This window comes from Mirounga angustirostris, unplaced genomic scaffold, assembly GCF_029215605.1.
Source record: "Mirounga angustirostris isolate CCGP_5_RB_7025 unplaced genomic scaffold, mMirAng1.0.hap1 SCAF_11, whole genome shotgun sequence".
Taxonomy (NCBI): domain Eukaryota; kingdom Metazoa; phylum Chordata; class Mammalia; order Carnivora; family Phocidae; genus Mirounga; species Mirounga angustirostris.
The window spans coordinates 108,304,372-108,320,911 of NW_026991719.1; the positions used below are offsets into that span (position 1 = coordinate 108,304,372).

Consider the following 16,540-nt stretch of genomic DNA (forward strand, 5'->3'; position numbering starts at 1 on the left):
GATAACCTCATGCCGAAGATTGCAGGTAAGTTGTAAACACCCTGCAAACATCCAAGGACTACATCCAGTATACAAAGCATTGCACTGGTGCTGTGAGGGTACCTGGTGCTTACTGAGACGGAGCTCCCTCCTTAATGTGTTTATTCATTTGAGAAAAGAACGATCATGACAATGAAAGAGAACGCAAAGATGGTAAAATGTGTACTGTGTCGGAGGCTCCAGCAAAGAGCTATGGGAGGGCAGGGAATGAAGCAATTGAGTGTTAGGTGATCAGGTTACCCTGGGGAGTTGGGAAGGTGTTTTGCTTGTTTGTTTCTTTGTTTTTTAGAGATGTAGTATTTCCAGAGATGGGGGACAGTGAGGGTATTGTTGACAGAAAAAATGGCATGACTCAAAGGCTCAAAAATAAGAAAGTAAAATTGTTCCCCAGTGGAGCATTGCCTTCAAGTTTGTATGTCCAAGCTACTACTCACTGAAGTGTTGTGTTTGGTACATGATAAGGTATTCCTGAAGTTTTCCCTTTGGGCACTTAGTTTTGTTGGGTGTTCTAGTTCTGTATATGGGCAAGGATAATTACGTTACTTTCTGAATATTACTTTAGGAATGAATTTACAATGAAAGCAGAGGAAGACCAATAGAACCTTAGGTCCTGTGTGAGCTGAACGTCTGGCTCCCCTTGGCTTCCATGGAGCAGTCACTCATCTACACTGGGCCATGGCCTGGACAGTATCTTACCCTGTTGCTCTTTATCTGTCCTTGGCTTCTCAGCCTGCTTCATTGTAGTATCAGAGAGTTGGGACTTGAATGCAGTCTGCTAGAGATTCTGAATTGCTTGCTGCGACGATGGGGTGGTGTAAACTTTCCATTTGAGCCAGTTCATCCCCTACCTTAATGATTGCTTCAAAACTAGAGTTGGCAACAAGGAGGGGGAACGAAGCGACGTGGCTTTAATCCCCCACAAATTTGCAGTGTCAAAACAGGAAGGGATTTAGAGATCATGGAACCCACCTCTTTCCCTCATTTTACAGATGGTGAAGCCGACATCTTATCGCTGACTGCTTGTCATTTCCCGGATAAGCAAAATGAAGGCCATTTTGCCGGACCTCTCTGCTTTCTTTACCTCTGTAATACTTATAAGAAACCAGACGTCCTTTTTCCTCTGGAATGGCTGTAAGGTCAGAGAGAAAGGAGCTAAATGATGCAATGGCATTTGCATCCAGCATTTATTGTGATGATAGCCTTAGACTTTTTGGTTTATTGAGAGAAGAATGTGATTGTTTGCAGGATGCCTCCTTTCCCTTACCCATGGCTATAATTAAAGGTTTAAGGGAACTTCAAATCCCAGAAAGTTAGTCAAAAAGACAAAATTAGTTATTTCCTTCCATTTAAAAGGCCTTCGCCCCGAAGATGATTTACCTGGCTGGACAAAATAATCTGATATTTCTACTTTCAATTAAAATGGCAGGAATTTCAAGATCTATCTAGGAAATAGAGCTAATAAAAGCGCCGCCAGCTAGGAATCTGTTTCTTAAGGATTTCTAAGAGAGGGGAGGTTATGGTGAAATTTCTTCTTGTGCTTTCTGCATTTAATTTTTCTTTCGAAAAATGTGGTACGTGGAGAAGTGACAATAGAATCAAAGAGATGTTTCATTCTTCTTTACCCGGCTGTAAATTGAACTGTCTTACCAACATGTTTAAAGAACTGCATTCTTCACATCCCAGAATGTGTCCTGCTTACTCCATTGTTCTTTCCCTCTGCTCTGAGCTTAAGTACAGAGAAGAAAGCACGTTAGGAGGCCAGAGGAAGCTCTTTCCTTATCCTCTCTTGAGTAGGAGGAATTCAGATGAAGGAATATTTTCAATTATTCTTTTGTTCTTAAAGGTGAAGTAGACTCACAGTTATTAGGCAGGAGAAACTCCTCAAACTGCTATGTTATTCATGCTGTTATGTCAAAACCTTTTATAATAATTTCAATGAAGTTATCCTCTGCTACAATATTTTCCAAGCATTTTTGCTAATGAGGTACATTTAAAAACAGGAATAATAAAGGAAAGATGAAAAAGTACTTATAAACTTAATTTTATTTCTGCCTTATGAACACATTTTTCTTCTTGTTGCTGTGCACAAGATTGCTGGAAGTTTAAATTGTTGCTTAAGAGTACAAAATAATACTGTATGAGACCTTTGACTTCATGCTTTGCTGGTTAAGACCAGGGCTGCCTCATCCATCTCAAAACTGCCTTTTAAGTGGTAAGTAAAGACGGGGACTCCACTGTGAGTTGATAAAATGCTGTGTGATGACCACAAGGAAGACCAGGGTTGTCGTAACTACATTTTTGACCACAGTTCACTTATTTCATTGCGTATACGTAAAACCGGGCAATTTGACATCTGTATGTTGCAAAAGCAAATTATAATAACCTTTGAGAGAGATACAAAAATGTGGCATAACAATAGGCAAACTAGGAACATTTTCTTTATGCACTTAGATAAATATTTTGAGCTCTCAGACATGGAAATACAAACTCAGACGACTGACCACCTGACGGAAATTGACCTCAAGCCCAGCTCTCCATGTTGAATATGAAACACATACAGACATACCAGCTTTACCTTAGTTCTTATTCTGTCATATACAAAATATAGTGAAGCTAAGTATTTTACTTCAGAAATCTAAATCACAGAGGTCTCTTAAGAATTCCATCAATTTTTATCAGATACTTGTAATATGAACCTGAGGTTGTACAAAGGAAAAAAATACTCTGCTAACATCACATCCTTCAAAAGTTTAGAAAAAATTGTGAGTTTGTTTTGTTCTTCTCACTATTAAAGTAATCTGAGTATTCACATGGTCATGTGAACAATTCTCTGCCCATATAAAACCTAACACAAAAATATTATTTTTATTCTTGGACAATTTCATCAACTTGAGGGTCTTTTTAAATGAACAGAACTGAAAGCCTTAGCGTTAAGGGTTACAGAAGTGTTAAGGGTTACAATAAATCACTGATAAAGCTGGAATTGGAGCTCTTGGTTTCCGGACATTGGCTCCTATGGGAATCATGGTATGGAATACCATCACTACCTTGCCTCCCACACTGCAGAGGCTAGCCCATTCCAGATTAATTATTGACATGGAAAAAAATGGGCTAAATATAGTAACCTTGCCAGAAAGTCAAGATTACATACAGGTCACTTCTCTGTGGAATTGTAGTATAAAATATTTGGTAATCATGCATATCTACAGGGATCAGTCAATTGCATAGTGATTCCAAAATTGTAAGAAATCCTATCATTTGGAGGAGAGGAAAATTCTATTTTAAGTTTTTCAAATTCTTTTAGGTTTAAAAGTTTTCAGATTCTTTAAATGTCGGGATATTCTTAAGTAGACATTGGACAGTTATGGGCTCTGTTCGTGATGGAAAAAAACTTTGGTTTTATAGCAAAAGAGTATAATTTAAGTTACAAATTGATCCAAGCTGTAGTGAAAGAACCTTATACTTAGGAGTTAGGGGACCTGGGTTCAACTTCGAGCTTTGCCGCTAGTTAACTACCTTATATCCTTGAACAATTTGGGGTTTTTTCCCCTATAAAAACAGATTTTGGATCAGATGTTTGCTAAGTTCCTATCCATCTCAAAGATCCTATAATTCTTTTAATTTCAGGATTTCTGTTCCCCTTCTTAACCTTTCCCTACCTCTGCCATCATTTTGACATAAACGGCCTTAAATTTCATAGCTTCCATTTGGTGGTATTAGCCATTAGACACAGTGGGCATACAATAAATGCTTGTTACTGATGGTGGTGATAGGGAGTTGGTCTAAATAACCTACACATTTCCTTCCAGCTATAAAAGCCTGTGACTGTTACAGTTCTATCCAGGGAGAAGTCAGTTGTGCTTAGATCATATATAGCACTTTAAAAAGATAGATAGTGTCCTGTGGTCTTGAACACAAGCAGTGCTAAGAGGTATATGGCTGTTGATTTTAAATCATTACATATATTTTTTCTGGCATCATCTTGATTAGGAGACACTCAAACTTTGGAGGCAATGTTTATAGGGCAGTTGACGAATCTTAACATAGGCAGTTATAATAGAACTAATTGCATTTGAGGCTCATGGAGCCCTAGAAAATGATTTCTATGCATTCTACTTGTTAGATGACAGGTAATAGTACAGACACGGAAGTAATCCAGAAAAGTGTTTCCTCTCTAGCTTGGGAGAACTAATCTGAGCAATTTCAACAGGTAGTTAAGTGGGTAAATCTCTAGTCTTTAGTATATTGTTAGGCCACAGTTTTTAGTTACTCTCTGTGACTGTCTGGGCATTCTGAGTTCACAGCAAGTCACTCCTGGTGTTACCACTTGAGACTTTGAGGAGAGTAAGAGGTCTTCCTTTCTAAGCCTGATATCATTAGCACATTCTTTGCTCATCATTTCCTGTATACCCCTTCTTCATGAGTGAGTCACTGGTAGGCCTCTAAACAGATCAGTCTTTGTAAAGTGCAAAAAGTATTGTATAGCCAAGAGCATCCATAGTTTGGATTTTATCAAGGTAGGGAGGCAAGTGCAAAACCTATCTTAAGGTCAGCTTTGCTCAGCTGGGTTCTTAGTTCTTGCAGGTTCTTTCACTTGAGCTCAACCCTTCCTGGTCAAATTCTCTGAGAAATCTACCTTCTCTTCCCTAAATCTGTATGGTTTTACTCTCAGCTCCAGACTGGAGGTTTTACTTTGACTACTTCAGATTCAAAGAAACTAGATTTTGTACCTTTGGTTTTTGACCACCTTTGGCTTTCCAGGTCTCCATTCTGTTAAAACCTCAAGGCTAATTCTAATTCTGTCTACAATTTTCTTGTTTCTCCTGATTCAGTTATTCCTAATGCCCCTGATGGGGTTCAGGATATGCTACCCCAAAATATAGCACCTTGGCATATTGAATATTTTAAGCTAAAGGAGTTTGAGGAAATAGAAGTAGGAAGGTCACTCTGACTGACTCTCCCCCTTCCCTTCCTCACTGCCCCTCTCCCCTGAAGCAGGTCATAAGACCCTCATGTGGGAGGTGTTCTCATAGTACCAGAAAGAAAGGAGCATCCTTATCTCCAAAGACAAAGGGATGCCAAGAAGAATCTGAACAAACAGGCCTTGCTATGTTTCCCCCAGTTTACTACATTTAGCTCATACTCTTTGCCCTTTTCCACAATTTTTTGCTCTTTGTCAAACCTAGCATTAAAACACACCAGTTTAGGGATGCCTGAGTGGCTCAGTCAGTTGAGATCCAACTTTGGTTTTGGCTCAGGTCATGATCTCAGGGTCCTGGGATTGAGCCCCACATCAGGCTCCACGCTCAGCTCGGAGTCTGCTTGTCCCTCTCCCCTCTGCTCCTCTCCTGCTCATATTCTCTCAAAGAAAGAAAGAGAGAGAGAAAGAAAGAAAGTCATTCTTTTTTAAAAAACCCACCAGTGTAGCCATTTCTGAGTCTTCATTTCTTTATGGAGGCTCTGATATCATGTAAAACTTAGATTAAATAAATGTATATGCTTTTCTTCTGTTAATCCATCTTTGTGAGTTTAATTTTCAGACCCAGCCAGGGACCTTAAGAGGGTCAAGGAAACCTTTTTTACCTTCCCTCCACCCCCCTCCACAATTTGTACCCATTTTCTACTAGCTAAACTTTTACTCTTTGCCAATGTTGACTGTTAACTCAAAACTCTCATCAATTAGATCTGAACCTATTATGTACTCTATTATTACATATACCATATTGTGTTAAAAAAAAAAAAAGTGTTCAAAGATACATACACAAAGAGTATCCTGCCTCAGTTTTGTGGCACTTCCTGGGGTCCTGGCCTCCGGGTAGTGAAGGAATAAATGGAAGTAATTACAAAAAAAAAAAAGAGAGAGAGAGAATGAGAGACAGTACGGGATACATTGTGTGTGTTTTGGTAAATATTACTTTTCTGGTCTTATTTGAGGGTAGGCACTAATTTTAGAGATGTGTCCTTAGAAGTATTATAGACTTAATTTTTTAAATACAGCTATATATATATAAATACCAAAGTGGCCTTCAGTTTACTTTTAATCTCTGAGTTGTCTACTTTTAGTGTGCACAGTTAGAAGAGAGCCACAGGCTTGCCTGGGAAAAATAGGGGTGATGAGTTCCCTATAATCAAGGATACAAATTTCAGATGTCTGCTCGGTGGTTCCCAATGCCAATGTCAAGTCTGGTGCCAAAATGACTACATAGGAAGTAGTTTGGAGTACTTTAAAACAAAAATTTATTGCTGGGCCCTAATTTCAGAAGTCCCGGATCAGTACTTGGGGGATGAGGACTAGGTATCTGCATTTTAAACGTTGTACTGGTGACTCTAATGTGTAGCCAGGACCAGAGAGCCCTTAGAGAACCCTTAAGAATCCTTCCAACCCTCTGATTCTGTGATTTAAGTGTGTAAGAAGCCTTCTTGCATCTGCCCCTGGCTTTCCACAGTAAGATGTCCCTTTTGGACATGCTAAGAGTATCTCCACACTGAAAGCTTGTTGCTACTGTTATGTTTTAGTAGTAATGGTAACTTCTAAGACTTAAATTTGTAACAGTGTGCTTAGAGCCGAAGAGTTCAAATCCAAGCACAGTCTGATGAACGTCCTGAGGTGGACCTGTGAGGTTCCCACGTGTACAGACCTGCTTTTGTGGGGCATGTATAAATCATCTACCATTAGTTGTAAATCCATGTGAAGTTAATGTAGCCATCCCTCCCATTTGCTGCTATCGAACTTAGAACTCCATCCTGCGTCAGGGCTTTGAGAAGGCAATGCAAATACGGATCTAGTAGTAAACTGGGATTTTGCAGTAAAGGTGGGAAGATTAGGAGATTTTAATATTCTTTGGAAATTCTTAATATTCTCTAATATTTTAATATTCTTAAAATTGGATTGGGATGCAGAGGGAGCTGACTTGATTTTCTTAGAGACTCTGAAGAAGAGTGATATGAACAGGTGGCCAAATCAGTTTCCTCATATAGATTGTTTCCTAGTGCATTGCTTGAGATGCTTACCATGTATTTGCTTGATTTTGCCCTTGCACAAAAACAAACAAAAAAACCAGAAAGAATACCTGTCCTAATAAAGATTTAGTGTACTTCGGTTTAAGAAGCTAGTGAGATGGTGAAGGGAAAGATAGAACTTCGGTATTATCTATCCAAGATTCAGGCCTTGGTAAACAGGGCAGGGATCTCTAGCCTTCCGGAAGTCAGGGAGGTGAGGTTCTCCTCGGGAAAAGTTGTTTTCATGATTCCCCCCACTCTAGATGTTGGGGTTCTGCATGACAAGTTTTCATCCCAAAATAAAGGAGTAGGAAGTGCAAACATTGTGTAAAAGCTTTCTCTTTTCCTTTGTCCGACTTGGTATTCCTTGATTTAAAATCAGAAACTATCATGAGTTAGGATTCACTTCAGAGCTTGTTTAAAATGCAGTGTGATTTGATGTTTAAATCTTTGTTTACATACTTTCAGGAACCCATTTTATTATAGAACAGCTGTGTTCTCCCAGGGGTTGATTGTTTCAGTGAAATCCTTTTAAAACATGAATTAAGGAGATTAGGATTTAATCTTTGTTGCTTACAACAACAAAAAATCTTATTATAAAGTTAACGAATACACTTCCTAGTCCAGAATGTGTTATCAAAGAGTGCATACTATGTGTTTTTTAATCAATGGTATACTTACAACTTTCAGATTTGTTTTGTGTTTATATCAGAAAAATGGAAAGATTTGTTCCTTTTATTTTTCCAAATCCACTGAATTTAGCAACTTACAGAGAGGTGAACCTATCACCAAGCTTTGGCGAGTATTTTTGCCACTAGGTACTAGAAAGACAAGAACCATCACCAAAAGTAGGAAGAGGTAACTGGTGGGTTAGCTACTATGTGATACTCATCACAACAAAGTATAGTGTCTTGCTAAGGGAACACCAAGGAAATCAATAATGATGGTACTCAAGTTTTAGAGAAGGTATATAATAAAATGTAAGCATTCAAGACGCATTTGCAGCCTACTGGAAATCTAAATTATTTTTAAAAGCCCGTATGGGGGGCGCCTGGGTGGCTCAGACGGTTAAGCGTCTGTCTGCCTTCGGCTCAGGTCTTGATCTCAGGGTCCTGGGATTGAGCCCCACATCGGTCTCCCTGCTGAGCAGAGAGCCTGCTTCTCCCTCTCCCTCTGCCTGCCGCTTCCCCTGCTTGTACTCTCTCTCTCTCTCTGTCAAATAAAAAATTTAAAAAAACAAAAAAAGCCCGTATGGGAAGCTCAAGATATACTTGTTCCATGTGGGTACTGGAGATGGGTGGGGATAACAAGTAGCTTGCAGTATCAAAGAGATTACTACATGGAAAGTACATCTTTTAGAAATGGAAAAAAAATCAAGGAGAATGGAGAAGCTTATAAATTAAGCAGGTCATGTACAATCTGAATTTTGGGCAGGTTGAAAAAAGAAAAATTGGTGAAATTTTTCAAAATCGGTTATAAGCTTTTAGCTACTCAAAGACCGGCAGTTTAATGGAATTGTTAGTGGATCTATTCGATGCTGTTGCTGATGCAAACAACTTAATGAGAAACAAAAATAAACTTTAATGATTTTGTTGTCTAATAGAAAATCTAAGGGAACATGCTAACTCTATAATTGTCTCCTGGAATTGTTGGTTAGGTAAAATTGTAGTAAATGAACAGATAATGTAGGTCCAATTGACAGATTAAACATATACAGCTCACCAGAACTAGATAGCATCCTTCTATTTTTTGAAGCATTAAAGTACAAATTAATAACATGCCTTTTTGGGGAGGTTTGGAAATCTTGTGTTTCTACTTGATTGGTAGTACATATTCAGCAATATGAGTTTTAAGGATATAAATATTGTCTCGTGGGAGGCAAGTTTGAATTCAAAATTGTATAAGGCAAAGGATATTTCTGAATCAGGAAGAGACAGTGAATTTATGAATATCTGAAGCATTTGTTAACCTAAAAACCTATGCTTCATTCCAGATTTTATTGTAGCAAAATGTTGACTGATTCTGGATTCCTACTGTGTGATGAGTTGTGGAAGCTCAACGTAGTACCATTTCCAAATGAGCACTAGCAATTATGATCAAGGCGGAGAATCTCATTTCAGCCATTGATGAGAACGTTACATACAGATAGGATCCCAAGTAAAGGAAAAAAAGACTCATAGATTCTTGAGTCTTTTGCGTTCTGTGTTCGCATGGTAGTTTAGGAGTATAGGTGGGGTGATTGGAATGTCAAAGCTGGAAAGAGGAGAGTGAAAAGGTAATGTTTCGCTGGCAGGATGTTAGAATTTTAAACAATTCACCTACTTACAGCTTAGGTTAGGCGGTCTCTCACCATCACTACCCTTGCATTCATGTGCAAACTGTCTAGTCAGCTGCTTTATACTAAAAAGTGCCTGCCCCCCCTTTTTTGGAGTATAATTCACATACAATGTTATATTAGTTTCAGGCTTACAACATAATGATTCATATGTTACTTAATGCTCACCACAATAAGTATAGTCACCATCAGTCACCAAACAATGTTACTGTAATGTTGTTGACTATATTCCCTGTGCTGGACTTTTCATCTCTATAACTTATTTATTTTATAACTGGAAGTTTGTATCTCTTAATTCCCCTTTGTCTATTTCGCCTGCCCCCCAAACCCCTTCTTCTCTGGCAACCATCAGTTTGTTCTCTGTATTTAAGAGTCTGTTTTGTTTTGTTTTGTTTAGATTCCACATATAAATGAAATCACATAGTATTTGTCTTTGTCTGGCTTATATCACTTAGCATTATACCCTCTAGTTTCATCTGTGTCGTCACAAATGGCAAGATCTTGCTCTTTTTTTATGGCTGAATAATATTCTATCATATATATACCACATCTTCTTTATCCATTCATCTATCAGTGAACACTTGGGCTGCTTCCATATTTTGGCTATTGTAAATAATGCTGCAATAAACATAGGGGTGCATATATCTTTTAGAATTAATGTTTTCATTTTCTTTGGGTAAAAACCAGTAGTGGAATTACTGGATCATATGATATTTCTATTTTTAATTTTTTGAGGAACCTCCATACTGTTTTCCACAGTGGCTACACCAATTTACATTCCCACCAACAGTGCACAAGGGTTCCTTTTCCTCCACCTCCTCGCCAACACTTGTTATTTTTTTGGTAGCCATTCTGACAGGTGTAAGGTGATATCTCCCATTGTGGCTTTGATTTGCATTTCCCTGATGATTAGTGATGTTGAGCATCTTTTCATGTGTCTGTTGGCCATCTGGATGCCTTTAGAAAAAATGTCTATTCAGGGGTCGCCTGGGTGGCTCAGTCAGTTAAGCATCAGACTCTTGATTTCGGCTCAAGTCATCATCTCAGGGTTCTGGGATCAGGGCCCAATCAGTGGAGAGTCTGGTTGAGATGCTCTACCTCTCCCTCTCCCTCTGCCCCTCCTACCTGTTTGTGCGCACGTGCGCACATGGTCTCTCTCTCTCTCTCTCTCATAAATAAATCTTAAAAAAGAAAAATGTCTACTCAGGTCTTTTGCCCATTTTTAAATCAGATTATTTGTTTTTTTGGTGTTCAGTTGTGTAAGGTTTTTTTTTATATAATTTAGGTATTAACCCCTTATTAGGCATATCATTTGCAAATATCTTCTGTTCAATAGGTTGCCTTTTCGTTTTGTTGATGGTTTCTTTCACTGTGCAAAGGCTTTTTATGTTGGTATAGTCCAAATAATTTATTTTTGTTTTTGTTTCCCTTGCCTAAGGAAATATATCTAGAAAAAGTGTTGCTAAGGCCGTTGTCAAAGTAAAAAGTACCTGGCCCTTTGGCAGGCAGCAGAGACAACATTTGCTCTATGGGATTGTTTGTGGTAACAAGATCAGCTAAGCCCAGTTAGTGAGTGATCCCGTAGAATATGGACTAGCTGGCTGTTTGGGATTATAATTGCTCTAACAAAGCACATGTGGAGAATCAAGGGAGTTTGTATGCTTTTAAAAATGTGTTATTGTCTTATGTGATTTATTTTCCTTTCAAGTAAAAAAAAAATTTGATGCAAAACATTTGTGTTCTTTTCTTTCTTTCTCTCTCCGGTCCCCCCTTAGAATAACATAGCTGATCCAGAAGAACTGTTCACAAAATTAGAACGCATTGGGAAAGGCTCCTTTGGAGAAGTTTTCAAAGGAATTGATAACCGTACCCAGCAAGTGGTTGCTATTAAAATCATAGACCTCGAGGAAGCTGAAGATGAAATTGAAGACATTCAGCAAGAAATAACTGTTTTGAGTCAGTGTGACAGCTCATATGTAACAAAATACTATGGATCATATTTAAAGGTAATGTGTGTGTTGTATTATTTAAGTCATAAGGTATTTCCATTATAAGTTTTTCTTTCTTTTTTTTTTAATTCTATTTTTTGAAAGGCAATGTCTTAAATTAGGATTTGGCAGTCTTTGGCCTCCAGGCAGAATCCAGCTCCATTTATAGTGCCAGATAAACTGTTTTTAGATTTAGCAGCTGTATCCTGAATGCATCCCAGCACTCGGCTGCACCGTTATTCCACACCTGAACTTTGGATTGACGGGGGAGCAGAAATGCAGCTGGTCCTTGAGCCATATCCTTTGTCAGGAAAGAGCTTTCCCCCTGGGCTTTCGCACATTATTCTCAATGGTCCAGTCTGTCTCGACCTCAGAATTGATGGAATATGTAAGTATGTCATGTATTCCATTGAGTTACGGTGCTTATTTACACATCTTTCTCTCCCTCCAGATTATGAACTCCTTGATGGCAGGGAGTTTAGCTCAACCAGTCTGGGTTTTTATATCACTTAGCACAGGACATGGCACATCTTAAGTCCATGATAAATATCTGTTGAAGTGGAGTCAAATGGAATACTATCTGTCCTCCCCCCTCCCCAACAGAAGTTGGAATTTTAGTTTCCAGGATTGTGGAATTAGCAGACACCTGAGGTCATGGCAGATGGAGATATGATTGGGTTAGTAAAACCCAAGAGTTCTTGAGTTCCAAAGTTAGAAGTCAGGATCTTGGGGTGCCTGGGTGGCTCAGTCGGTTAAGCATCTGCCTTTGGCTCAGGTCATGATCCCAGGGTCCTGGGATCGAGTCCCACCTCAGGCTCCCTGCTCAGTGGGGAGTTTGCTTCTCCCTCTCCCTCTGCTGCTCCCCCTGCTTGTGCTCTCTCTCTCTGTGTCTCAAATAAATAAATAAAACCTTAAAAAAAAAAAAGTTAGGATCTGTGTCTATTGAAATGTGAAGAATAAATAGAAAAATCTAGCTTAGGTTAGAGTTACAATTATTTTAAAATTAAAAAAGTTTTTTTAAAGATTTTATTTATTTGACAGAGAAAGACACAGCAAGACAGGGAACACAAGCAGGGGGAGTGGGAGAAGGAGAAGCAGGCTTCCCGTGGAGCAGGGAGCCTGATGTGGGGCTCGATCCCAAGACCCTGGGATCATGGCATGAGCCAAAGGCAGACGCTTAACGACTGAGCCACCTAGGCGCCCCCTAAAGTTAAAAATTTTTATCCCCATGTTGAAATTTTTCAAAGGAAGGCAGTATTAGGTCTTTGCTTTTCAGGGTTTACAAGGCGGGAAAGAGTTTTGTTTGTTTGGTTGGTTTTTTGTTCATCTATCTCTAGGCCAAAAAGGGTGTGTTTATAACTCATCAAGCTATTGGCCTGCGTAAGAATTAATGCTATCTTTTTGTATTCTGCTGACCAAATAAACCCTAGGATAATCTATCTATATTAGTTACTACTGATTTAGAAATCATAAATTTCACTGCCTTTTTTCAAAGCCTGTTTATTCTAATATTACATGAATTAGATGAATGTGGAATGAATGTATGGTAGAATAAATCCTTAAACACCTGTCACTATGTGTCATACACTGTATTAGGTGCTGGAGATATAAAAATGAATAACCTGGGTGGCTCAGTCGGTTGAGCCTCCAGCTCCTGGTTTCGACTCAGGTCATGATCCCATGGGTCGTAGGATCGAGCCCCATTGATTGAGCTCCACGCGGTCGTAGGATTGAGCCCCATTGATTGAGCTCCACGCTCAGCAGGCGTCTGCTTGGTGATTCTCTCTCTCTGCTCCTTCCTTCCCGTCCCCTCATAAATAAATAAATCTTTTTAAAAAATGAATAGCATAGAGGACATGAGGAGAAGGAAGGGAAAAATGAAGGGGGGAAATCAGAGGGGGAGACAAACCATGAGAGACTATGGACTCCGGGAAACAAACTGAGAGTTTGAGGGGAGGGGGGTGCGGGGATGAGTTAGCCCAGTGATGGGTATTAAGGAGGGCACATATTGCATGGAGCACTGGGTGTTATACACAAACAATGAATCATGGAACACTACATCAAAACCTAATGATGTACTGTATGGTGACTAACATGACATAAAAAAATAATTAAAAAATTAAAAAAGAGGGTAGAATTCATGCCAAAAAAATGAATAACTCACCCCTGCCATTAAGGAGTGCACAGTCCCACATTGCACTAAAAGGGTGCAGATTTTGTGATTAAGTATGTACAAGGTACAGATAGGGCACAAATAGGCAAGTAGTCACTTCTCTCATTTTAGGGGGAGGGCGGTGGTGTGAATGAAAGGCTTCCTAGAGGAGATGGTAATTCCTGTTCAATTTACTTCTCAGTGTTAGCCATTGCTCTCTTTAATTGTACCCACAATTATTTGATTCTTTGTGGCATATTTTGCTTTTGAATTCTTTCCTACAAAACTTATTTAGCGGGTCAGACTCTTTTTTAAGGAATCCTGAGAGGTCACTCAGTCTCAATACATTTAGGTCCCCCTCCTGATTCCCATAGCAGGCTTGGTTTGAGGCAGCCTCAGGAATTTGTTGTTGTTGTTGTTGTTGTTGTTGTTGTGTGTGTGGTTTATGCATTCTGGTTTACTCTTTCTGGCTTGAATCCTGGTAATTCCAGACCTACTCTAGAGCAAACCTAAACCTTTGCTATTCTTAGGCATCTGTAACAACAGATAAGCTCTTTTTGGTAACTGACTTAAAATATTAAATAAGCCCTATTCCAAATGGGTTATTCTATATTATATTGAAAATGGGTATCAACGTGGTATTGACTGTTTTCATTGGATGCTTATAGCCTTTCTTGATTCAGACTCAGTACTCTCTTGGGAAATGAATTATAATAGCTCTGTTTGTATTATTTATTCCTAAGATTTCATGTTTTTAAAAAATTCCCCTCATGGTGTACATGTACCAGTCACCCATAAATACTTAATATTTAAATAAATAAAACAGATTGTCTTGTCCAAATCTTGATTATAGAATGTTCTCAGACTAGTCAGTGAATCAGGGCCATTATCCATGATGTCTTCTTAAAGGATTAAACTGAATTGTTTTTTATCTCCTTTACCATCATTAATTAAAGTCCACGATATGAAAGACTACTTTGAAAAACATGTCACTTCTTGATAAAATTGTAGAAATTCACAGCTGGCTGATGTTGATTATTTGTATCCTGAATCTATTTACATTAGAGTAAATAAATGTATGTGTATTATCTCTGTATACATGTGCATATATATACACAGAAATAGCTTATGATTTTATAACCTTTTAGTATCATTTATTTAAATTACCAACTTAAATTGACCAACTTGTTTATTTTCCATTTATATTAAAACGTAGTGAGACTCTGTAGGCTTGCTTTTTTTTTAAAACTAAAATCGCATCAAATATAACAGGGTTCTGTTTAATGCAGTCAATATAACTCAAGGCTACATCCTCTAAGTACCATCAGGGACCTGCATTATCAATCGACTTATGTTTTTATTGTGGCGCATCCTTCCATTTCAGATGACATGGGAGATTTTGTGAGTCAAGTTAATTGAGTATAGTAGGATATGGGTTTTTCTCAGGTTCTCTTTACGCAGCATGTCATACATAACCAAGACCTCACTGTAAGCTGGAGGAAAAGTTATTGCATATGAGAGAAAATTATATGCTCTCTGAAACTGTATGTAGTTGTAGTGATTTCCTTGAAACATGCAAAAATGTACAAGGTATTCATTTTGACTGAGCTCACTGTATAACTTCATTTTTAAAAACAAGAGTAAAAACCAGACAAACATCAGTATGACCACAGTATTTTCCTTTAATTTTAGTTCACTGCAGATTTTCTTGAGAGACAAAGTTAGTCTTTATGAAGAATGCTAAAATAAGCAAACCCTTCCCTTCTGATCTCATAATATTGGAAAAATCTTTTATAATCTTTAAATATTTTTCTAGTTCGATGTAAATCTTAAAATGAAGCTCACTCGGGCGTTGAATAGAATTTGAATCATGCCTTTATTTTGCTGCTGAAAATCGCCTTTAGATTTCTGTTTATGTTAAGGAAATATGCCCCCCCCCTCCACATACCACCACCTTGATATTTATCAAAAAAAAAAAAAAAAAAGAATTGAATGACAGAAGTAAAATATTCCAGAATAGAGTCTGTAAAGTTTTGTGACCTTCTCACTGTTTTTCCTGAGACTTTTGTGTGTGTTTAACACTCCCAGTGTATGGTGAATGTTTCTGGAATGTTCCTTAGTTAAAAATTATATTTTGGAGTTGTCTTATAAAACTTGAAGGAAGTTGAGGAGGGAAAAATTTTTTCCTCCTCACAATGTTTTTTCCTCAAAACAAATATAGCTTTAAACTTGAGATAACACACTCTAAGGAGCCCCATATTAGATTCAGTTTAGCTGACATTTACTTATTGAGTGCCCTACTATGTATATTCCTTTCATTCTGCATATTTGCCCTGGTCAGTCTCATCCACCCTGTCATGACAACTTTTTTTTTTTTTTTAAGATTGATTGATTGATTTGAAAGGGGGGAGGGGCAGAGGGAAAGAATCTCCAGCAGACTCCATGCTGATTGTGAGCCCCATGTGGGGCTCAATCCCACAACCCTGAGGTCATGACCTGAGCTGAAATCACGAGTTGGACGCTTAACCGACTGAGCCACCCAGGCGCCCCTATCATGACAACTTCTGAATTCATGTCTTTGGTTCTAGCCTCTCTCCTTAGCCCCAGATATCTAACTTGCTTCGCATTACCCACTTAATGTGGGTACATCAAGTACAATAACCCTAACAAGGAGTAGCATTTGAACAAGAACTTGAGCATAATTTTGGTGAGGGTGGAGTATAGAGAAGCTATTCTAGTTTGGAAGAAAATGACTCAAGGGTAGTAAAGCATGTGGCAAGATGATCTCTCCTCTCCTTTCCCTTGTGATTCTATAAAATTTTACGTGCTGTTTCTTTTTTATTGCGGTAAAATATACATCATAAAATTTACCATTTTAACCATTTTAAGTGTACAGTTCTGTGGCAGAAAGGACATTTATGTTGCTGTGCAACCATCACCACCATCCCTCTCCGGAACTTTTTCATCTTCCTCAACTGAAACTCTATACCCATTAAACTATAATTCCCCATTGTCGCCTCTCCACAG

The 16,540-nt window shown here is 38.4% G+C and overlaps 1 protein-coding gene across 2 annotated transcripts in view; it reads left to right on the plus strand.

Moving 5' to 3' along the window:
• The window catches only part of STK26 (serine/threonine kinase 26), a 53,579-nt gene that overhangs the window by 19,632 nt on the left and 17,407 nt on the right, over positions 1 to 16,540 (plus strand). For both annotated transcript variants that reach the window (XM_064574580.1, XM_045882618.3), the window contains exon 3: positions 11,149 to 11,379. In XM_064574580.1, the coding sequence (XP_064430650.1) occupies positions 11,149 to 11,379 (231 nt within the window). The remainder of the gene's footprint in view (positions 1 to 11,148; positions 11,380 to 16,540) is intronic.